General features: G+C 35.1%; 1 protein-coding gene and 1 long non-coding RNA gene across 2 annotated transcripts in view; both read right to left on the bottom strand.

Moving 5' to 3' along the window:
• LOC140520331 (uncharacterized) overlaps nucleotides 1-25986 on the bottom strand; it is a 139894-nt gene that overhangs the window by 109144 nt on the left and 4764 nt on the right. The window contains exon 2 of the long non-coding RNA XR_011972459.1: nucleotides 25776-25837. This is a non-coding gene — a long non-coding RNA (uncharacterized lncRNA). The remainder of the gene's footprint in view (nucleotides 1-25775; nucleotides 25838-25986) is intronic.
• LOC140520328 (olfactory receptor 2AG1-like) lies at nucleotides 16535-21509 on the bottom strand. The gene has a single exon (XM_072634214.1). The coding sequence runs from the start codon at nucleotides 21499-21501 to the stop codon at nucleotides 20557-20559; it is 945 nt and encodes a 314-aa protein (XP_072490315.1). The 5' UTR covers nucleotides 21502-21509; the 3' UTR covers nucleotides 16535-20556.

Genomic DNA, 25986 nt, shown 5'->3' with positions numbered 1-25986 from the left:
CCCATACCTATACCCATACAAGTGGTATTATAAAGCATCAGTCATCAAAACCACTTGCTACTGGCTAAGAAGTAGATGGATAGATCAGTGTAATAGATTGGGTACACAAGACACAGTAGTCAATGATTGTAACAGTCTATTGTTTGATAAACCCAAGGACCCCAACTTCTGGGATAAGAACTCACTGTTTCACAAAAATTGCTGGGAAAACTGGAAAATAGAATGGTGCAAATTGGGCATAGAACAATGCCTGACACCATACACTAGATTAAAATCGAAATGAGTGCACAAACTAGGTATAAAGGCAGATACTATTAAGAAATTAGTAATGGATAGTTTATTTGTCAGATTTATGGAGAATGGAGACATTTGTGACCAAAAAAGAGATAGACATCATTGTAAAATGCAAAATGGATAATTTTCATTACATTAAATTGAAAAGGTTTTGCACAAAGAAACTCAATGCAAGCAAGATTAGGAGGGAAGCAGAAAACTGATAAATAATTTTTGCAACTAGTATCTGTGATAAAGACCTCATTTCTAAAATATACAGAGAACTGAGTTAAATTTACCAGAATACAAGTTGTTCCCCAGTTGATAAATGGTCAAGTGATATGAACAGGTAGTTTTCAGAGCAAGAAATTAAAGCTATCTCTAGTCATATGAAAAAATGCTCTAAATCACTATTGATTAGAGATGCAAATCCAAACAACTGTGATTTACTACATCACACCTATTAGATTTGCTAACATGACAAATCAGAAAGATGATAAATGTTGGAGAAGATGTGGAAGAGTTGGAACATTACATTATTGATGGAACTGTAAGCTAATCCAACAATTCTGGAGAGCAATTTAGAACTGTGCCCAAAGTGCCTAAAAATGTGCATACCCTTTCACCGTGCAATATTGTTTCTAGGACTCAAACTGCAGATCATAAATGCTGGAGAAGATGTGGAAGAGTTGTAACACTACATTATTGGTGGAACTGTGAGCTGATTAAACAATTCTGGAGAGCAATTTAGAACTATGCTCAAAGTGTGTAAAAATGTGCATACCTTTTGACCCAGCAATATCACTTCTAAGACTCAAGCTGCTCAGAGCTTATTGTCTAATAGGGGAGACAACATACAAACAAATATGTACAAAGCATACTATATACAAAATGAAGTGGAAAAAATTAACAGAAAGAATGCACTCCTATTAAGAGGAGTTGAGAAAGGTTTCTTGTAAAAGACAGGATTTTGGTTGGGACTTAAAGGAAGTCAGAGACAGCATGTGGAGGTGGCATGGGGGATAGCCAGACAAAATGTCCAAAGCAAAGACAATCAAGAGGACAGTTTCAACAAGATCAAAGATTATATGTTGGGGTGAAAGGTCTAGGAAGATTGGGAAAAAGAGGAGGAGAGTAGGTTATGAAAGGCTTTGATTCCCAACCATTTTGATTCTATGAAGCCTGGTATATTTGCAGTTAATTTTACCTTAGTCTATGTTGTTAGAAAAATACTTTCTAGAAAAAGAAGGTGATCATCTCTCCATACACTGAACTGGTCATATCAAACCTAGATTACTATGCTCAGGTCCTGATGCCAAATTTTCACCAAAATTGGCAAATTAGAACATATCCAGAAGATGTGAATGGGAACTTGAAAATATCATACTGATAGCTTGAAGGAGAAGGGAATATTTTGTCTACAGGAGAGAAGACTCGTAAGTGACATTATAATATTCCAATGGTTCTGTGGTCTCAGTTTTATGAGTATATCCTTCCCCGTGTAGTCTGAAACCCATTTATATATTTTTTCTCTTCCGAATTGTTTTCTTTCATGTCTTACCATAACTCTTTTAGTGCCTTCTTCAATAGTTTTTAATACTTCCTAGAATTCAGCAGTTTCCTAGAAATGATGAGCAGACAGACTTCAGAAAAACATGGAAAGACTTATAGAAATTGATGCTGAGTGAAGTTAGCAGAATTAGGAGAACACTGTAAACAGTAACAGCCACAGTGTGCAATGAATGATTTTAGTAGACTTAGCCCTTCTCAGCAATGAAAGGACCTAAAACAATTTCAAAGGACTTATGATGAAAAATGCCATCCATATCCAAAGAAAGAATATAGAGTCTGAATACAGAGTGAAGCAGACTATTTTCTCTTGTGTTATGGTATGTTTTGTTTGTTCTCATGGTTTCTCCCATTCATTTTAATTCTTCTATGCAACTTGACTGATGTGAAAATGCATTTAAAAGAATATATATGTAGAACTTATATAAGATTGCATACTGTCTCTGGGAGGGAGGGGGCAACTCAGTACATTCATCTTTTATTCTGAAAACACTTTTCTCTGCTACTTTTACCATTCCCATTTCCATTCTTTGATTATATCTCTTCTTGTACATGTCATTGTCAATTCCATGCTGCTATTTTCTTATACTATTTGTATTTCTATAGTCCTTTAGACCACTCACAATTATAATTCTTCTGAAGTCATGGTATTACATGATTGGGAGCACTATAGCTTTACTCTGATTTATAAGGATAAATTTTGAAGATTTTTCAGAAGGTATGATTCCAAAAGTCACAGTCATTACTGATAATTCCCCTCAAAGCAGTTAAGTAGACATAATTAACAGGCCTTATTTCTACTTTATTCTTTTTATAAATATTTTAAGAAAATGATCTATAGACGTAGTTCCACATTTTGCTCACTCAGTTATTCTACTAAGGATGACTTTCTAATTCAAATGTTGTGCACTCTAGGAAGCCTTCATTTCACCCCTAGAACCTCAGATAGTATTTTTATTTTATGTACTACATATCTATCATCTATGATTCTGTATTGTAGTCATCTAAGTGTCATATTTCCCAACTAGATTTAATTTGAATAAGATATGTTTTATCCAAAATTTATGCACTCCTAGTGCCTTTCACAATATGTGACACAATTAGGCATTTGAGTTATGTTTGTTGAATTTAACTGTTTAGTGCTTATGTGTCAGCTTCTAAGGAACTGCTTAAATGTATATCATAGGGTCATGATGTTATTCTGGTCAACATTATTTTCAATGATATAAAAGTCATACTTACCTGTTTTGAATAAAAATGGAAAGGAATATCTAATGGGATGTATATCTAATGGCAAAATCAAGATTCAAAAGATTTTGAAAAAAAAAAGCCCTGGTATAAGTAAAAAAAACACTTTGAAATTTAAATAATAAGTTCATAAAATTTTAAAACTAGGAGGGATCCTTACAGATCATTTAATCCAAGAATTTTAGTTAATGTATCTGGAGAATGAGACAGAAAGAGGTGAAGTGAAAGTTACAAGTCCTTTGTGACAGGAAACTATTTTTTAACCAGTGCTTACCATATACTATTATGCACCAAGAAGCATCACTCATTAGTGAGCTGAAAATTTGACACTGGATGAAATTTAGTTATAGAGGTAGGTTTTTCCATAGTAATAATTTTATAAATGAATGACTAAACAGATTGCATGGAAAGATAGTGTGCATTTGTATACCCAGCACCAAGCACAGTTCTTTACACTTGGTAGGTGTTTGATTTTTTTTTTTATTCATTCATTCATTTACATTTTGCTTTTTTCTCTCCTTCAACCTGTCGTTCCTTTGGTCTTATTATTAGTGAGAAAACTTCGTCTCCAGATGCAGATCAGTAATTATTTTTCAACTTATATTCTTAACAAGTTACCTGTGGTATTGATAAATTAAGTGACTTTCAAAAAGTTATACATATATTATGTGTCAGAGATGAGCCTTGAACCCAGGTCTTCCTGACTTTAAGATTAGTTCTCTATTCACTACCCTCTGCTGCATGTTTGGGCATATTGTACTAAACATGTACTTGGGAATTGCACTAATGAGGGCAAAGTTAAGTCCAGTACGTGTGTATCCTTATCTTTGTATGAGCAACTAGCTGATTTAGAGAATCATAAAATTTCATAAGTGAACAATTCAACATAATTTGTTTGCTTCCTACACTAGGAAACTGAGAGCCAAAGAAAATAAGTGATCCTCATAAGATTACACTGGGAGTTAGTGGAGATAGCTTTCTCTTCTTTCCCAACTTTGTCCTTATGTGTGAAATCTTCCAAAGGAATCCAGTCCATGATCATCAGGGCAATATTGTGAAAGTAAAAAAGCACAAGCTTAGACAAAAGATTGAATGTATATTAAATATATATATATATATATATATATATATATATATATATATATATGTAGTACATATATATTGATAACATAGTAAGAATCAAGAATATATCATTTGGACCTCCCCTTTGGGAATCATCTTTTAATCACAGGACAAAGGTTCTCAGGTGACAGAATTAATGTGCAGATGATGGAACCTGCTACAATAGTTTAAATTGATGAGACTTGATCTTTTAGGTTAATCAAATTTTTCTTGAAAGTGGATTACACATAAGGTTACCAAAGTAGAAATAACTGCAAGATCAAAGTTTGACATTTAAGCAAGTCTTTCTGGAATGTGGTGAGGGTGAAGTTTACAAGGTGAAGGAACCTTGAAAGGGAATATTAGGTGTAATTTGTTTGGGTCAAAGCAAAAGAAAATTAAGATCAAGTTTAAATTTGAATTTCAAGTTTCAATTTCAATTAAAATCAACTTTCATGCCTAGAATTGTCTCTCTCTTCATCTACAACTTCTATGTTCCATGTCTTCCTTCAAGATTCAGCTTAAGCCTTACCCTCTATGGGTACCAGCTTCAGTCCCTTCCTTTTGTGGGTAATTACACTGTATGATATGTATATGAGAAATTTATACTATATGCTTCTTGTACGTTCATGATCGTTTGCATGTCATCTCCAAAACTGGAATGTAAGCTTCTAGAGAGCAGGGATCATTTATTTTTTTTTTAAATAGCGTGATTGTAATTCAGCAAGTGTTTAATAAATAGTGCAATTTCTGAATTTCAATGAGATGCTATACTTACTCACTATGCTTTCTGATACTGAAATTTTGTAATCTTACTTTTGTTGATTACTCTTTTGAATATTTTCTATATCATGTTGATCCATAATGGATTATGTCCATGGGGATAAGGCTGTTTTTTAATAGTTAGGTTTTCTTTGTTTTTTCAGCCTTGTTTAAGGTTATTTGGTGCTATTTACTGTGATGAATGAAAAACCTAAGAGGCAGGGTTTCTGGGTAATTAATAATCCATTTATTTACTTGATTCACTATTAATCAATAAATTGGCAGTCAGTGATTTATGTCTGTAACCAAAAACAAAGCTATGGAGATACTGAATGCTTTAAATATCTGTATAAAAGGGCATACCCTTGACAGGTGAAAATCAAATAATTGCACAATTAGTTTGAAAGTCGCTAAAAGTCTTCACCTCCTCCTGCTGAGAATATGGCTTCATCGTGAGACTCAGTTGCCTCCAGTAATTTGGACAGAGGAATCCATCTCCATCTAAATGAGTCTGGTTGGTTTTCTCCTTCATGTGCTGAGTCATACTAAACTCCAGGGGAGGGGTGTGCATTGTTTTGGGACAGAAAATCACATAGATTAAATTCTATTTACATTCTAAACATAAGTTAGGTCTCCTAGTTTGGTCCAGCCAAAGATCAAAGAACAAGTTGCCTGAGGATTAGGGCAATTTCTTCTATCAGCCATGCTGTTCAGAGATTGGCTGACCTATACCCCAAATGAGGAAATAAATGATCTGTATCCCTGTTATTAATATAATTGCAAAATAACTTCCCTCATACCTCCCTTTGATTCTTTTGAGAGACACAATTCCCTGAGGTAATCTCTAACTGATATGACAAATGTTTCTTCAAGCATTTTTAGCTATGAGATTTAGGACAGGATACATCAGGGCAAAAAGGAGAGAGATCAACCAACATGGACATGAGTCATTGGGGGAAGTCCCTTTTTGCAAGTAGACCTTACAGAATAAAGACATATAGGGAAGAAGTAAATTTTAAAAAGTGACTCCACTCTTATTGTCTATTTCTTCAGTCCATCTTAGGGCTTGAACAACTTATAAAATTGTTTGATTTCTGAGAACACCTCCTAACACAATCTTCCAGTCCTCTGGAAATCTCTTCTCTTAGGCATTCTGAAATGGGTGGAGTTTCTAGCTTCTCCAGTTTAATTCATTTTCAAAGATCCCCTTTTCTATTAAAGTCTTTTACAAAATAGATCTTAATCCTAATTTAAGTTCACTTGGCCAATAAACAGGTCAGGTACTAAGAGTTATCTCAAACCTTATGACTCTACTAATGAGAATATCAAATTGAGAACCATTTAGAACAGAGAATTTACATTTTGAGGATGGAAAATGATCATGTTGATATATTTAAGAAATTTAAATAAGTGAAAAATTAGAAAATTATAACCTAATTTTTATTTGTTATAGACAATTATCTAATCAATATCATGAAGTTATTTACTCCAGTTATTTTCTGTCAGTTGCTCATTCCCCATTCAAGAGGATGAGATTCTACTAAGGAACCAAAAACAGAATAAGAGGATGATCTATAATTACAAGAATAGATTCTCTAAAAGTTGTTCTATTTGCTGTCACTTGTAGTAAAACGAGATGTATAAATACATTGAGTGATAATTCCATATAATGCATATTAAGTAAGTTATTTATAACAAAACATTTTTAGCTAGTGATCATGTACAAATGAATGACTCTGAGTAAAATAAGATATCCCCTGAAGAAAACACAAGATAGGCCATAAGTAATTCATCTTTTAATACAACTAAATATACTGAAATTCTTCTCATTAACTTGGAACAGAAAGCAACTATAATATTGATTGCATGAAGTTTTTTCTAATCATGCATGCTCTTTATAGCACCTTTTACACTAGGTCCTCTGAATAGTTCACCATTTCTAGCATGTGGCTTCCTGTTCGTATCCAATACACTGTTCTCTATTTCTCAGCAAGTGACCCTCCACTTTATTTGACAAAAGTAAAAACTAACATAGTTGAACAAATATGAATTTCCCATGGAAATAATGGATTTACCCTTCCTTTACATCTTCAGGTAGAGAATAAATGAACTTGAGGGAGAAATTATCACATAGGGTGATAATTCACATAAGTGAGTGCTCAACTTTGATTTGTGGACTTTTAAAATTATGGAGATTGAGAGAAGTATTACACGACCAAAGAGGGACAAATTTTGTTAGTTTTCAAAATTAGGAAACTGTATTCTTCAAGCTATAGGCTGCTAATCTTCATTGCACTTCTTTAAAAAAAAATTGGATGGTACACATAACGGTTAGAGCCCTGTGGTAGTGATTCCAGTGATACATATAGTATCTATTCATGACAAGCTAACATTTGTCTCTTCCATGGACTCCCTGGTCCCCATGCCATTTAAAGCTTTAAGAAGTCTCAGGATATATTGAAAGAACATTAGAATTGGAATGAAAGGACTTCAGTGTGAGTCAATATTACGGTGCTTACTAACCTTGATACCTTGGATAAGACAATTGACATCTCTGAGTAACAGTTTTCTCATTTATAAAATGACAATAATAAAGCAACTAAGGCAATCAAAACAAGACTGCCCCCTCTCCAAAATCTTTTTTTGATTAGCAACATAAATAAAGTACCATTATTAAGAAAGAAATAGATTTTTCCTAGTCTGCTAAAGAATTTCATATATTCATTATTTATTATCATATCATTATATCACATTATAGCTATGTTATTTATTATGCTATATATCATGTTATGTTATACCATATCATGTCATGTCATATCATATCACTTAACTATATTCCTGGTCGGAATAGAGCTTAGAGTTCAAAAGAAAAATTCTGTTTACTGCATATTTTTCAGAAGCCCAGGGTTCTGTGGTACCTCTACAGGACGAACACACACACACATATATTTGTGTGTGTGTGTATTTTAGGTAGACATTCAACAAGAGAAGTGGTGTGAAAAGGGAAATTTTTCTAATATAATGAAATTCAAATATTGAGTCAAAGCTTCATATTCATTTTTAGTCTCAGAAAAATATTTTCGTACATTTTTTTTTAACTAAATGGCAGCACAGAAAGATATGAAATTGTGAGGAGACAAGTGATAGAATACAAATAAGAGCATGACAGTAAATGTTAAACAACTGGGTCCCTGAGGAAAAAAAAGTTTTCCTGATACATATTAAGTTTAATCTACATTAATAATATTTTTCTCTATTACTTTCTGAAATCAAAGCAATCACCAAAACAATACCCTAATTTAAAAAGTCCCAGGTATAAGTGTTCACTTTGAAAACTGAATAATGAGTCATATGAATCAATTTGAGCTAGCTGCAGCACACCCTTGAACTATTTTAAGGATTGTTATTATGAGGACTGCTAATGTTTGCCCTTCATTTTTGAGGAGGACCAATGGCATCCAGTGATGTCTTGATTTGCTTGTGAACTGGATTCCAGTGAAGCAGAATTGCACACAGTTATCAGCCTTACTCTTTCTTTCTGATTTACCAACATCCAGTGGCAGGACAGAAGTCAAGAGGACTGAAAGTGGCTTGCAATAGAATGTATGACTTTGGCATTTTTCATGCCTGACCAAGATCTAAGTGTTCCATGGCATCTGCTTCAGGCACCTTTATGGCCATTGGAACAAATTGTTCTCATCAGCCCATCACACTGGGAAAGTCCTCACATGCTTGGAGTAGATATTTTTCTCACTCCCTGTTGGGTTTGAGGCCTGTTGATTGCCTTCAACCTGGTTTAGCCTTTCTGCCAAGATGGTTTATTGATGTGACAGCTGAGCGTACTAGGGTGTTTGGAGCCCACAGGTGAGAACTGAGTAAATCAGGTGGACACCAAAGGTAAATGACCATCCCTGAAAAGGGCTCACATCAGAGGTACTAGTCCTCCTCAATACCCCTACACACTGATTATGAAGATACATCATAGGAAAAAAACATGATGAAATGGTAAAAAGTGCTACAAGGCTTTATTCCCTTATTGTCATATATATACATATATATACATATATATATATATATACACATATATATACATATATATATATATACATATATATATATATATATATACATATATATATATCTATATATATCTATCTATATATATATATATATATAGATAGACAGATAGATATATATATATATATATATATATATATATATATATATATATATATATATATATGCCAGACCTAGAGGCCTGTGGGCTACCCGAGTCTTTCTTACCTCACCACCCGAGGTCTTCGGCTGGCCACGCCAGGTGCGCATATGAGAGAAAGGATGTTCCAGAGTCGAACAAGGGTTGAGCTTTATTTCAGGGTCTGGGTTACAAGTGCAGAGGATTCTTCCTTAGGAGGGAGAGAGAGAAGGATCTCCCAAGGAGGCAAAGATCTTACAATAAGAGATTGGAAGTAGAAGTATAAGTGAGGAGAGAGGGGGAGGGGAGAGAAGAAAGAGGAAAATGGGGAGCCTAGTAAGCTCACACATGGCCCTCCGCCCAAGAGGCTTTATCGGGCTTTCCTGGACCTACTTAAGCCCTCTGTCACGTAGTTTACATATCAATATCGAGCCTGTTAGGAGACAACAGGTGTGTCCAATCTGGGACAGCCTCAAGAGCAGGGAGGCTCCACCCATCACGTATCTCCCGGGAAGAGGCGGAAATACCCGAGCTAGCCGAGCTAGCTCGGTCTGACCTTCTCGATTCCCTGCTGTTTTCCTGGGGGGGCCTCGTAAGAACTCTAAGATTTAGAAGCTCCCACCTTTACCCGCCCGAGACCGTCCACACGGAATTGAACTTCCAACCTTCACATATATATATATATATATATATATATATATATATATATATATATATAATTTCATGATATTCACATTTATCTTTGCTCTCAATAAATGAAAGGAGTGTCTAAAATTCTTAAAATGTAATATAAACTATCATTTTTTTTATTATTCACAAGAGAATCAGGATGGTTCAGAGGAACTTCATCCTCACTTTTAGAAATGATTTTACAAATGCCACCAATGTGGGTAATAAGCAAAGTGAACTAGACATCATAAAGCAAACAGGCAAATTTGACTTTCTAGGTATGGCTGTGCCTTAGCTGGAAGAGAATGGGGACTAGAATATGGCCCTGGCATTGTATGCCTTTTTCGAAAGAGATGAAATAGCTACAGGGAGTAGGAATGTGTATAGTGGAATTATATATTGAGATGATATGGAAATCCAGCAGTCTGAGGGAGGATAGATAGAGAGTTCAGGTAAAAATCAATGAACTCAGAAATAGAAGAAACACTGTTATCAAAATATACTTCAGACTACCCAGGCAGCTATGGAGACAGGTAGGTCATGTAATGGATAGAGTGCTAAGCCTGGAGTCAGGAAGACCTGAGTTCAATTCCAACCTCAGATCTTTACAAGTCATGTGACTTCAGGTAAGTCACTTCACCACTGTTGACCTCACATTCCTTATTTGTAAAATGAGGAGCATGATAGTACCTAACTTCCAGGATTGTAGTGAGGATCAAATGAGATAATATTAAAGTGCTTGGCACTGTGCTAAGTGTTATATAGTAATCACTATATAAATGTTGGCTATTATTATTATAACAAAGATACAAAAAGTCAATAGATTTGAGTTTAGAAAACATACCAGAAGCTTAGCAGAGAAGCATGACATACATCAGTAGTTCTGGGATATTTAAATTTCTTTAAATTTTTTAAGTAATTCCTGGAGCACTCTCTTGGTGAAAAATAGAACAACCAATCATTTAATGATCTGCTTTTATGAAAACTTCATTATTAAGAGGTGAAGACATCCAAATGGGGATTCAGTTCTCCAACTGATTCTCAACAATGTGGAGAAATGGTTGCTGTGATAGAAATGATGTTTGTTTGTTTGTTTTCATGTTGTGGGAAATGAATGAAAAAGTTTCATTTCTACAAGGTCAAAAGTTTCAGTGGGGAAAGTTAGTCAGAACTGTGACCTAGCGGAGTCAGATGAAGAAGGTCAGAAACTCCATGCAGGCTTGAAGAACTGTTGGGAAAGCCTATCAAAAAGGACAACATGAAGTCATTATAGGAAGCCAACTCAAAATCCAGCTGCACTTATTAATAATGTATGATGGGTGTGTCAAAAGATTGTGACCAGAAAAAGAACCAACCAATCCTCCATTCTCTGATGGGAGGATCTGTCCTGCAAGAACTCTCTCTCTCTCTCTCTCTCTCTCTCTCTCTCTCTCTCTCTCTCTCTCTCCTCCCTCTCCCTCCCTCTCCCTCTCCCTCTCCTCCTCCCTCTTCTCCTCCCTCCCTCACTCTCTAAATAAGGATGGAGTTCACCTGGCCAAGGTGTTCATTTCCTCTGAACTATATTTTAATAAATTTCCTTTATATGTTTTTCTGTGTCAAGCATCTTTTTAACAATTTGGTGCCCAATGTGGGGCCTTACTTTCTGACTTGGGCAGAGTGAGATAAAACACAGTGAGAGTGTGTGTTCCAGTAAATTTTTTTTTTCTTTTTACATTCCCTGTAAGTTAAATCTACTCTGTTATAGCACATGATCTCAAACCATGTGTAGAGGGTTCAGAGGAATTGGAGGAGGAAGCTTCCATAAAGCAGTACTGTTAAACTCAAATAGAAATAGGAACCACTAAACAATATATAAGGATCCCTGAGGGCTTCATGTTTGTTTAATTTTAAAATGAAATATTATTTTAACATATTATATATTTATTTTATTAAAAATTTCCCAATTATACTTTGATCTGCTTTAGGTGGCGCTCAAGAGTTGTGCCTAAACAACTTTGTGTAAAATCACTCTTCTTTACCTTCACCTCAATTTTCTCATCCCTAAAGTGAATGCAGAAAACTGAATGATTTAGAGCACAAGGTTCCCTTTTATCTTTAAAGCCCATGGTTCTCATTCTGGCTAATTTTTGATTGAGCTCTCTTTTCCTTCTGCGACAAACTATAGAAAATGAGTTAAGAGCTGTGTCAGGAAGAAGGGAGCTCAATCTGTACTAGATGTACTATGGAGAAAAGACTCATTTCAGGTAGATGTAATGCCAGTGTGATATTCCCAGTAACCAGTACAGCCGTGAATATTGCGGCTCAATTCTTAATTGTGAAGTACAACAAATTCTCCACATGGAAGACAGAATCAAAACATTTATTCAGACACCAGAAAGCAAAATCCATCATAACAACAAAAATCAATACACAATAAGAATGCAGAGAACACCACCCCCTAGCCTACTCCATGCTTAGCTTCTCCAAAAATCGGCTCCATTAAACAGATTACAAGCAGGCTTCCCTTAAACAAAACGCCCTTCTCACTTGCATAGCCAGCTGTGGGCTTGCCTGTATCCTTCAGTTCTGACAGCTCTCTCACTAATTTCCTCTTGACTCTACCCTGGCTCAGCCTCTTCCCATTCTACCCATTCAACAAACTCCTTCCACTTACACGCTCAATGTGACTCAGACTTCTGTAAGACCCAAGCAGGTCACATGGGCCTATTAATGAGTGGGAACGATCTTCCCATTAAGAAGCAAAATTACATTAACAATAAGCAAAAACACATTATCAATACAGTAGTCCTTAAAGAATGATAGAATTTGGTAAGGTGGAGATGAAGAAGCAAATATGTGGAGATAAGTAAGAGTACTATGGAGAACAAGAAAGAAACTAATCTTTGCCCTTGGATTATCTTCCCTAGACTATTTGAAGTACTTATGTTGACTACAAATTTCAGGATCTGTACCTTCTCGGTGTTTACCCCACTCATTGGGGAAAATCTTTCTGAAAATCCCTTTGTCATGTATACAGAAGGCTACAAAATGTCTAGTGACAAAAATAATTTTTAATTTTTATTGATTTTTTAAATTTGTTGTAGTTATTTCTCAATGGGATCATATGATTAAGTTCATTGAATTCACTCTTGTAACAACAACAAAAGCAGCCAATCAAAACAACTATAGCTGTTATTACATGCAATATTTTCCATTTGCAGTGTCCCCCACTCCTCTCTACTTGGAGGGGTAGAAGTATGTATCATTAACTATTTACTGTAAGTAGTCTATGCTTATTCAGGTAAGGAAAAACTCCTATCAATTATTCTAAAAATGCCATAAACACCAAACCAAACATATTTACTTTATTTGGAGCTGAGTACTAGGAGACTATGAAGTTGAGTGGCTCAGTGGATATGGCAATGGACTTGGAATCAAGAAGACTCATCTTCATGAGTTCAAACCCAGAGGAAGACACTAGCTATGTGACCCTGGGTAAGACACAATCCTGTTTTCTTCAGTTTCTCATCTGTAAAATGAACTAGAGAAGGAAATGACAAACGATTTTAGCATCTTTGACAAGAAAAACACAAATGGGGTCAGAAAGAGCTGGACACAACTGAAATGATCCAATACCAAGTAGGAGACAATGGAGACATCATGGCTCCACAACTTTATTCATAATATAGACTTCATATGATAGTCAGTAATCCTATAGGATTGATACACATGTATTGCAGGTGGAGTTCTCATGGGAAAGGCTGGGAGAATGACTGTTGGCATGGACTGAGGTAGGATTACCCTGATGTGATTTCTCATTATAATAGTTCTTCTTTATCATGAAAGATATGTAGCTCTAATAGTATAGCTATGTTTCTATTTTTCATTTGTCTCTGGTGATCAGTAAGAACTCAATATTAGATTTTTATCTCATAAGCTAATACTGGACCACATCTGAGCTCCTATAATAAGATGCATGTATTGAGCTATTTGGTTTAGAATTTTCGTCTTTTGTATAACATGAACAACCAAGCAAATGGATATTTGGCCTTTTCATCTTCCTGTTACTAGTCATATATTTCTATGTAACTTTAGGTCCTTTCATGTCTCACAAAAATGGTATGACAATAATTAGGCAATGATGTAAAGATTTGTGAAACCAGCATATAATTCTATTATTTAGTGAAGCTAATATCATGATTATTTTCACTTCTGTTAAATGAAAAGAATTTCAGTAACATTAATCATATTAAAAGAAGAATGACTTTTTGTCTATTTGGTGTTTTCTTAAAGAGATATTCATTTTTACTCAGGGCCATTCATTTGAACATGGTTACACTGAAAATGCTTTCTTATGAACAAATCTTTTAATATATCTTGTTTGGAATTATTACTTAATGCGTTTACATATACAATCTCAGAACTTTTTGCTACAATTAAAGATAACATGATAACTTTCAGAGAATTTATTCTTATGCTTAGAGGTCATCCTCTTATAAAAGTGTTCTATTATTAGTTCCTTAGTAGAATTTCATCCTCCTAAAGGAGGAATGAGTGGCTAAAAGAAAATAACTAGAGTAAATAACATCATCATAATAATATTGAGATTAATTTATTTTGTAAGGCAAATATAAAAATTAGTTTCTGATTTTTCAGTAGTTATTTGAATTTCTTAAATACATCAACATGCCAATTTGTTATCCTGAAAATGTAAATTTTCTTGGTGAACACGTTCCCAGTTTGATGTTCTTACTACTCATAAGGCATCACCTAGCTCTTACTACCTGATCTGGCTATTGGTAAAGTAAACTTAAAATTATATTAAGATCTACTTTATAAGAGATATCAGAAATGGGGATCTTTCTAAGTGACCTGAATTAGAGAAGCAATTATACTAGAAGCTTGAAACCTCACCTATTCCACAATCCCTAGGAAGAGAAACTTGCAAAGGACCAGGATACGGGATGTTCTCAGAAACCAGACAACTTTATGAGATGTTCAAGCTCCAAGATATAATGGACTGATGAAATGGACAATGGGAGTGGATTACTATTTTTAAAATCTGCTTCTTCCCTATGTGCATCTATTCTGTAAGGTCTACTTACCAAAGTGGACTTTACCCAATGGTTCCTGTCAATGTTGTTCAACCTTTCTCCATTTTCCCTTCACTTTGTTTCCTATCATAAACTTCACAGTTAAAATCCTTGATGAAACATTTGCCATATCAGTTAGTGATTCATTGAGGAGATTGTGCCTCTCAAAAGAATAAAAAGGGGAAATGATGGAAGTCATTTTACCATTATATTAATAACCCAATATTAATTAGATCCAGACTATTTATTTCCTCATTTAGGGCCCATTCCCTAGTCAGTCAATATCTGAAGGGCATGGCTGTTAGAAGAAATGGCCATAATCCTTGAGCAACAGGTTCCTTGATCTTGGGCAGGGTCCCACCCAACTAGGAGACCTTATTTATGTTTAGAGTGTAAACAGAATCTAATCTAGGTGAATTCCTGCCCCCAGACAAAGAGCCTATGCTTCTGCATGCCTATACTTGAGTTTCAGCTATCCCATACTATGGAGGATCAAACCAACTACAATGGTACAGATGGATGTAGATTCCTCTGTCCAGATTTCTGGAGGCAGCTGAGTCTCATAATCAAGTCATATTCTCAACAAGAGGAGCTGAAGACTTAGAGTCCACTTTTTTTATTAGTTGTCTGATTAATTGATTTTCACTTGTAAGGGGTAACACCTTTTCTGAAGGTATTTAAAGCATTAAGTATCTCCATGATTTTGTTTTTGGTTACTGTGCGAAATCACTAACCATCAATGTATTGATCAATAGCTAGCCTAATTAGTAAATTGATTACTAATTACCTAGAAACTCTATCTCTTCAGGTATTCATTCATCACAATGAATACCACCAAGTATCACTAGATAAGGTTAAAATATAAAAGGAAAAACTATTTTAAAAAATCTCATCCCAAGGGACATCTCATTGATATTTCAGTGTTCAGAGTTTTCAGAGTTTGGTGTTCAGAGAGTGTAACATCTGTTAAATACTTGCTAAATTGCAATTATGCTAAATATTGTACATAGGAAGGAATTTTAAAAAAAATATGGTACTTGCTCTCAAAGAGCTAACATTCTAGGAGAGAGAAGACATGCAAACAATAATGAACATACGACAAGCATACAATATGAGTGGTAGTGAATCTCAGAGGGAAGAGATTGAAGCCAGTACCCATGGAAGGTAAGAGTTGAAATGAGTCTTGAAGGATGGCATGAAAACCAGAGGTTGTAGGTGAAGAGGGAGAGAGTTCTAGTTATGATCTATAAAATTTAAAGTTGATTTTAATTCTCTTTTGCTAAGACTTATCCAAGCTAGAATTAATATTCTCTTTCTAGGTTCCCACATCTTGTATATTTCACCCACCACCCACCTTCGAGAAAAAGTCAAGCTTTCATCTTGTAAGTATTTCTGCTTTTGTAATCCCAAGCATAATCCACGTTCAAGAGAAATTTGATTAGCCTAAAAGGTCAAATCCTATCATTTAAATTATTGTAGCAGATCCCATTACCTGCACACTAATCCCATCACCATAGAGTCTTAGTCTTGAGATAAAAATCACTTCTTAGTTGTAGTTAAGGAGATTTTCCAAGGATGTAGCCTTGATCCTGACCATATCATCAGTAAGTCATCAAAAGGCACAAGTACATTGCTCAGATTTTTTAATAGTGTATTCCTCCTATTACACATGAAGACAACTTTCAACATTCAATTATAAAAATGAGTTGCAATTTTTCTTCTTTTCTCATTTCCTCCCTCACTAAATAAACAATTTGATATAATTTATGTATAAGTACATGTTATAGGTTAGATACATGTAACATATGTGTTATATACAAGTTTAGTTTATACATGTGGTGTGTTACATGTAATAGGTTATAACATGTTAAACGTTTCCATATTCGTCAAAATGTGAAGAAAGAACCATAACACAAGGAAAAACATGAATTAAATAAAATGCAAGATACTATGCTTCAATCTACATTCAGAATCCAATGGATAACATTTTTAATTATGAGACTTTTGGAATTGTCTTAGTGATAGAATACAGGCTTTGGAAATCCCCTTGAACTTTTCTTGAATCTTCCACTTTATCTGGCATTTGCCTGAGGAAATAAGCCTTTCATTATCCCTTTGACCACTTACCCTTGGGTGATCCTATCAAAATATCTATGCCAAAATCTATTACCCTTCAAGTCATCTAGCCCTCCCTTGTCTATTCCCAACAAGACCCTCCCTAAGCCCCTCCTCTAGTAACCCCAGATTTCTTGGTCAACCCTAGATCCCTCCCACAGCCTTTCTGTATATAAAACCCATCCATTTTCCTTGAAGGTGCTCATATTCAATCTAGCTCAGATTTTATCTGGTCTGCTTATACTACAAGACCCACAAATTCTCAGATTCCTTGAGTCTGCCAATAAGGTGAATCTTAAATAAATGTTTTTTGTCTTTGGGTGAAAGAAAGTTTGAGTCAAACTCATTTTGGGCAGGACCTTGTGTGTCAGTATTTTGGGGTTCTGAGGATCCCTAAATCTCAATATTGGATTACTGTATTCCTGAGAGTAGCTAAGTCATTCACAGTTGATCATTGTACAATATTGCTATTACTGTGTACAGAATTCTCCTGGTTCTCCTCACTTCAAAATGAATCAGTTCAGGTAATGCTTTTCAGGTTTTTCTGGAATCTGCCTATTCATCATTTGTCATAGCACTACAATATTTCATCAAAATCATATACCAAAACTTGTTCTTGCCATACAACATGCCATTCCTCCAAATGATGGGCAACCTGTCAATTTCCAGTTCCCTGCCATCACAAAAAAGTTCTTAGAGTTTTACTTGGTCATATAGCTACTTATAATAAAAGACTTTGTGAGCCCACGCCCAAGGGATTTGGTTATCTAGAGAGGCCATCGACCCAATTATTTGATTACAGTTAGCCCAACTAACAAATTGTACATAAAATTTTGTGCCTTAATTTGCCTTAATTTCTACCATAACAGGGCAAATAACCTGTAAGGAATAGAGTTGAGAGATGGAATATCATATATTAGGAACAGGAAATAAGGCAGTGTAGGTGGATCATCTACTTGAAAGGGAAGGAGGAGTCTGATAGCGAAGGACTTGAAATATCAAAGAGAAGTATTATATTTTATTCTGAAGATAATATGGAGACACTGGAGTTGAGGGTGGGATAGTGAGATAGTTGTGTGACATTATAATTGCAAATTAAGAGAATCATTTTGGTAGCAAAGTAGAGGATGAGTTGGAATGGGGAGATGTTTGAGGCAAGGAGATTAATTAGAAGATACTGCAATAGTCCAGGTGAGAGGTAATGAAGGCCTGTATCAGCATATGTAGTTGTATTGTGCTTTGCTTTATTGCATTTTGCAGATGCTGTGTTTTCTACAAAATGAAGGTTTGTGGCAACCCTGTATTGAGCAATTGTATGACATGATTTTTCCAATACCTTATGCTCACATCATGTGTCGGTGTCGTATTCTGAAAATTCTCACACTATTTCAAACTTTCTCATTCTCATTATCTGTTATGGTGATCTCTGATTAGTGATTTTTAATGTTACTATTGCAATTGTTTTGAGGTGCCAAGAATTACACCTATAGACACTAATGCATTGTTGGAGGAGTTAAGAACTAATACAGTTATTCTGGAGAGTAATTCCAAACTATGTCCAAAGGACAATCAAAATATGTGTACCCTTTGATCCTGCAATACCATTACTGGGTCAGTATCTCAAGGAGATTATAAAAAAGGGGAAAAGACCTCCTTTTAAAAAATATTTGTAGCCACTTTTTTGTGGTGGCAAAGAATCAGAAATTGAGAATATATACAGCTAGTGGTGAATGACTGAACAAGTTGTGATATATGAATGTAATGGATTACTATTGTGCTATAAGAAATGATGAGCAGGCAGGTTTCAGAAAAACCTGGGGAGGCTTAAATGAACTGATGCTGAGAGAAATGAACAGAACCAGAAGAACATTGTACACAGTAATAGTAACACTGTGTGGTGATCAACTGTGATTGTCTTAGCTCTTTTCAGCAATATAATGATGCAAGACAACTTGAATTAGAGTTATCTTAGAACTTAGGAAAGAGGTTAGGGATAGATACCTAGATCTGGGAATTATCTGCACACAGACATTTTGAACTCAGGTGACCTGATGTGGCCCCAAAATAATATAGTATAAAGGGCAAAAAGTACTATCCAGGACAGTACTTGGGGGGATCTTCATTGCATTAATTTACCTTTCTTCCAAGTTGGGAAAAAAAAAAAAACACAACACCTATATCAACAATGCTGGGTATATCCGCCCAACCCCTAAAGTGAAAGGGTTCAAGGCCTGCCTCTCTGATCTTCAATTTGTTAGGGAAAATGGAAAGTTATGAAAGAAAGAATGAAGGAAATCCTAAAAAGGAAAGAAAAACAAAGATGAAAAAGAAGAGCACTGAGAAGTTCTTGAATGAAAGCTAGTGGTAAAGGTTTGTTATCTTAAGGAGATACTTTATGGACCAACATAGCTCCAATTAACAACCATGGGAAGTACTTTTACAGTGTATAGCACAGCTAAATCCCACCTTCTCCAAGAAATACAGGACTTTTTATTTGCTGAATATGAATAGTACCTGCTTCTAATCCCCATAATGATCTTTGGCAGCTAACTTTAATTCCTAACCCCAACTCCTAAATGTCACCCAAACAAATATCTAGGCCAACATCTAATTTTATATTTTGAGAGACCTATATTCTCATTGATTAACCCATGCATACCTGCCTATCTTCTAGAATTCATTTTATACCTTTCTGAAAATCTTGAACTGGAGGTTTACCTGGTTTTTTTCTAATTTCTTGCCATTACATAGACATCAAAGCTGCAATGTCTATAGGTTATTTTTTTCTCTTACTATGTGACTGTCCATATATTTTTTTCTAGTCATGCATACCTCCTTATAACAACTTTCACACTATATCTTCTGAATATTTTTCCATTTCTAGCATGCATCCTCCTGCTTATGCCCAAATACACTGCTCTCTATTGCTCAGTGGGTGACTCTCAAATTCATTTGGTAAAAATAAAACCTTATTAATAAAGCTGACCAAAAGTGAATTTCCTCTGGAAATAATGGATTTACCCTTCCTTGACATCTTCAAGTAGAAGCTGAATGGACTTTGGGGAGACATTATTATACAGGCAATGCTGTTCACGTAGATGATTAATGAGCTGGTATTTGTGGTCTTTGAACATCATGAAGATTGAGAGTAGTGTCACAAGACTGGAAAGGGAAAAATTTTATCTTAGTTTTCAAAATTAGGAAAGTATTCTTCAAGCTGTAAGTTGATTATTTTGACTAAAACTCCTTTAAAAAATGTAGAATGCATTGTGAAGTGTAAGTTTTGTCACCTGGGCACAATTATTTCCAGCAATTAGAGAAGTCATTTATTTTGTACCTCTCTGGAATTTTCTTTATGTTTCCCCTTCTGTAAATGCCTCTCATATCCTAAATGACCTCATGTATAGAATGCAGTATTGTTGAAGAACGAAAGGCAAAAAATATGATGATGGTGCACCATGAGATATTGTAGACAGGTAGAAATCAGCCTACAGAGAATTTGCTAGGTACTGGCTCTCAGCTGGAAGAACAAGCAGAGGCTTGTCTAGAATTCTACAATTTTGGTGCTGAGGGAACTTTCCCTAGCAATTTCTTCAGGGCTCCCAGTACGTCTTTGTTCCTCAGGCTATAGATCAGGGGGTTCAGGGTTGGAGTAATAATGGTATAGAACACAGAGAAGATATTGTCCTGCAGAAGGCTGTGGTAAGAACTGGGCAGGACATACATGAAAACAGCAGCTCCATAGTAGAGGCCAACCACTGTGAGATGGGATGAGCATGTAAGGAGAGCTTTCTGTCTCCCCTGGGTTGAGGGCATGTGGAACACAGAAGTTAAAACTAGTATATAGGAAGTAAGGATACCAGACAGGGGGATTAGGAGGAATGCTACACCCATTGTGTATACCATGAACTGGTACTCTGTGATATCAGCACATGCCAGCTTCAACAAAGGGGGGATCTCACAGACCATGTGGGTTATCACTCTGCTTCTACAGAAAGGGAAATGCATTGTATATATGGTGTGCACAAGGGAGTTCAAGGATGCCAAGAGCCAGGTTGTGGCCACCATGGACCAGCAAACTTTTGGTCTCATAATTACCATATAGTTCAGGGGATGTCGAATGGCTACATAGCGGTCATATGACATGAAGGTCAACAGGATATCTTCACCACCTCCAATTGTCATTATCAGAAACATCTGAACTCCACAGCCAGAAAAAGTGATGGTGCTCTGTCCACGAATGTAATCCACAAATGTTTTGGGAGAAACAAGACTTGTAAAGAGCAGATCCATAAGTGAGAGCTGGCTGAGCAAGAGGTACATAGGCACATGGAGCCTCTTGTCCATAGCAATTAACAGGAGCAGGAGGCCATTGCTGATCACAGCCACGAGGTAGAGGAATGTGATTGTGGCACAAACCAGTCCAGGGTACTTCCTGTCCTGGAGAATTCCAATGAGAATGAAACTGTTTTCCAAGGAGGTATTCCAGAGTTCCATTGCGTAAGCTCTTGTTTTCCTGGATCAAAACGGAGAGGCAGCTACATAGTCCCAACAAATCCAGGAGTATTGTAAATGCAGTAAATGTAAATGCCAATTGGTTAAATTGAGATGAGTGGAGATTAAGAATGTATGATAAGAGTATAATTCTGGAAGTGGTCACCATTTTCACAATGTACAGAAGAGTAAAAAAAAGAGACAGGGAAAAGGCATTGCATAGTAAGAAGATATATATACATGCAGATATGTAATATCTTGGGAATTTTGGGAGGGAAAATGTTATAGAAGACGTAGGTGAGAATTATTGGAGGAGAATCAGAGCTATATTTTTATGGGAATATAATTCAAAAATACTAGACAGAAGGAATTATTTAGATAGCAAATTTGGAATCAGTTCACAAACCTGGCATGGTTATGTGATATTAGAGTGACAGGGAACTTACAATACCTGGATATTGGAGGGGAAAGTCTGCCAAAATGGAAAAGCTGAGAAAGTTATGCTTTGAATAAATGAAAATTTTTATTCTTTAAGTGGAAGAGAAAAGTTGAGAAAGTTATGCTTTGAATAAAAGAAAATTTTTATTCTTTAAATGGAAGAGAAGTTGACAAGGAACTGACCATTGATTGACTTTACTGGTCCTGATTTTGACTGATAATAAGGCAGTGATTACTCAAGTAGAATGATGGCAATTTTGGCAATGAGTTCACTCTCTCATGACTACTCTATCATGAAATGTGTGATGGAGGAGAAAAGAAATGCCATGAATACTGTGATTTGCACCATACCTTTTAGGAGAGAAAAAAGGAGAGTAAGATTCAATGCCTTAATATATTAATATTAAGCTGATAGTTGGTGCAATGGATAGACTTGTGGTGTGGAAGATTTGAGTTCAAATCTTGCAGCAGATATTTACCACTTTGGAACCCCAGATAAGTCACTTAACTCTCTTAACCTCAGTTTCTTCATCTATAACATGGAAATAATAACAGCATATACCTCAAAGGGTTGACAAGAGGATCCCATGAGATAATATTCATGTATCTATATCCATAATCCATAAATACATATATATAATATGTATATATGTATGTGTGTGTATGTACATATGCGATTTTGTGAATCTTCAGGTGTTACAAATGTTAACTCACTATTAGAATGATTATTATATCAAGAACTATTGGCTTTAGTGTGATGGTAACATTGCCAAGATTAAGTACATTATCATCTATTTTATGTGGCTAAAATGGGGAGGAGAAACACATCATATGAAATGAATATGTTGAGAAACAGGGAGATATGGGTGGTTGAGAATATCAAAAATATGTTGATATCTGATAGGGCTAGGCAACCTTCCTTAGCATTTCTTTTCATTAATTCCCTTGATATTATGGACTTTTTTTCTTCTAGATGAATTTCAATATTATTTTTTCTAGCTCTAGAAAATCATTCTGGTAGTTTGATTGGTATGGTATTGAATAAGTAAATTTATTTGGGTAGGATTGTCATTTTTATTTTATTAGCTCAACCTACCCATGAGCAGCTGGTATTTTTGCAAGTATTTAAATCTGATTTATTTGTGCAAAACTTGTTTTGCTATTTTATTCATATAGTCCTTGGATTTGTTTTGGTAGGTAGATTCCTAGATATTTTATAGCATGTTCAGTAGATTTAAATACGATTTCTATTTCTATCTCTTGCTGTTGGAATTTGTTAGTAATATATGGAAATGCAGATGTTTTATGTGGGTTTATTTTGTAACCTGCAACTGTGCCAAAGCTGTTTTTTTATTTCAAGTAATTTTTCACTTGATTCTCTAGGATTCTCTAATATATCATCATATAGTCTGCAAGGGGTGATAACTTAATTTCTTCTTTGCCTATTCTAATTCCTTCAATTTCATTTTGTTCTCTTATTCCTAAAGCTGACATTTGTAGTACCATATTGAATTATAGTGGGGATAATGGACATCCCTGATTCATCCATGATCTTATTGGATATGTATACAACTTATCCCTATTGCATATAATACTTGCTGAAGGTTTTATGGAGATGCTGCTTATTATTTTGAGGAAGGTTCCATTTACTCCTATGCTTTCCAGTGTTTTCAGTAGGAAGGTGTTGTTTTTTTGGAAAAAGCATTTTCTGCATGTATTGAGATAATCATGTGGTTTCTGTTAGTTTTGTTGTTGACCTGATAAATAATGCTGATAATTTTCCTAATATTGAACCAGTCCTGCATTCCTGGTATAAATCCTACTTGATCATAATATGTTATTCTCATCATAAACTGCTGTATCATTTTTTGCTAATATTTTATTTAAAATTTTTGCATCTACATTTGTTAGAGAAATTGGTCTATAATTCTATTTCTGTTTTTACTCTTCCTGGTTTAGATATCAGAACCATATTTGTGTCATAAAAATTTTTTTAGTAGTACTCTTTCACCAATTTTCTCAAATACTCTATGTAGTATTGCAATTAACTATTCTTTAAATGTTTGATGGAATTCACTTGTAAATCCATCTGACCCTGGGGATTTTTTCCTAGAGAGTTCATTCATGGCTTGATCAATTTCTTTTTCTGAGGTGGGGTTATTTAAGTATTTAACTTTCTCTTCTTTTAATCTGGGTAATTATATTTTTTAAATATTCTTTCATTTCACTTACCTTGTCAAATTTATGGGCATACAGTTGAGAAAAGTAATTTCTGATTATTGTTTTAATTTCCTTCTTGTTGGAGGGGAGTTTACCCTTTTGATTTTTGATATTGCTAACAACAACCACAGTATGCAAGGGCTATTACTGATAGACTTATTCCTACATAGCAATGCAAGGACCTAAAACATTCCAAAAGAACTCTTTAGGCAAAATGCCATCCACATCCAGAGAAATAATGATGGAATCAGAATGCAGAATGAAGTAGACTATATTCTCCTGTGTTATGTTTTGTTTTGTTTTTTCTTATGGTTTCTATCACTCATTTTCATTCTTCTTTGCAAAATGACTAATGTGAAAACGTGTTTAATAAGAATGTATGGTTATAACCCATATAAGATTGCATGACATCTTGGCAAAGGAGTCGTAAAGGAGAAGGAAAAAAATTAAGACGTATGGAAGTGAGTTTTGAAAACTGAAAACAAATAAATTTATTTTAAAAAATGTATATCAATGTCTCTTACTATGAGAGAAATACTAAAAATCAGATGCTGAATTCATTCTGGAAAGAAGGGAAACATTTTGAAAAGTATTGGCCAATAGTTACCAGAATTTTGTTACTGGAGCATATTTAATTGGAGTAAAATTTACAGATCTAGTATTAGAGCATATGCCAGAGACCATTTAAGGGAGTTCCAAAGCCTTCAGAGACTCTTTCATTTATACTCTGCCTGAGATAGAAAACCACTATTCTAAAGAAAGAATACTGAGATCTCCTGAGATATCACTGAGACTGTGGTAATATTTAGCAGGATTTGAAAAAATTAGGATAAAACCCCCAACCTTTTACTCTTTTTCCCATCTTTTTGCTACAGTACATATTTTGCTTTTGGTCAGTTTAATGTTCAGAATTTGACTTTTGTAATGCACAAAGACAACTCACTTCTCTTAGGAGAAATTATAATTACAGTGTCTTAAATTTTTAATATAAATTGTTAAATATAAGAAGACAACCCTTGGAGATTCTTTTGACCATTAGGTAATTAATATCAGAAGTAGTCTTGGGAGTTAATACAGGGAAGAATATTCCTATGGACAAAGGTCTCTGTGTGAGTACTGAGTTGTAGAAACTACTTCACAAAAAAAAAAAATATTAAATATTCCAGTTTGGCTATTCGGGGAGGATGTGTATGAGTACTTTTGTTAGACTCTGGTGAAGTACAGTCCAAGGAGTTGGTTACAGCAGGAAACACTGTTGTAGAAGGGAGATACCAATGTACTCTAAAGGAATATATGTTGTAGCATCAGATTTGCATAACTCTCTGGGTGACCCTGAACCAATTCATGCCCCACACTGGTTCTCACTTTTCTTCTCATCAATAAGATTGTGTTATGGGGAAAATTTGTGGCTAAAGTCAAAAAGATATGTATATGAGTTTCAGGCAGGGAATTCTTTATTATGAGGACCCTATGCTATCATTATTTCCTTAAATTGGAATAGAAAACTTTAGATTCTATTTTCTTTCTCCTCTGCTCCCTTCCACTTACTCTCCATAGAGCAAATGCAGATTCAGATTCAGTGTGACTATCTGGGGCAGAACACACAACTCCTCACTTACCTCTCATGGAGAAAGTGGGTCAGTCCTCAAATTCACTGGCTCATCCATGGTCAGCTGAAAGTCTGAAATGATCAAGTGGAAATTTGTGTGGGAAAACTTACATTTTTTTTCAATGATAAACATGTGATGGGATTCCTGTGAAGAGACTGTTAAGAGTGCATCAGTTTTTGGTAGTGTTTGGCTTCTCTGGTGATTTAATTGGGCAGATATG

This window comes from Notamacropus eugenii, chromosome 1, assembly GCF_028372415.1.
Source record: "Notamacropus eugenii isolate mMacEug1 chromosome 1, mMacEug1.pri_v2, whole genome shotgun sequence".
Classification (NCBI taxonomy): Eukaryota; Metazoa; Chordata; class Mammalia; order Diprotodontia; family Macropodidae; genus Notamacropus; species Notamacropus eugenii.
Note: the sequence above shows the minus strand (reverse complement) of the source record. Positions and strands in the feature narration are given on the sequence as shown.

Bases quoted from the DNA above. Each gene is read 5' to 3' on its own strand.
- LOC140520328 (XM_072634214.1), bottom strand. From the start codon at position 21,501: ATGGAACTCTGGAATACCTCCTTGGAAAACAGTTTCATTCTCATTGGA.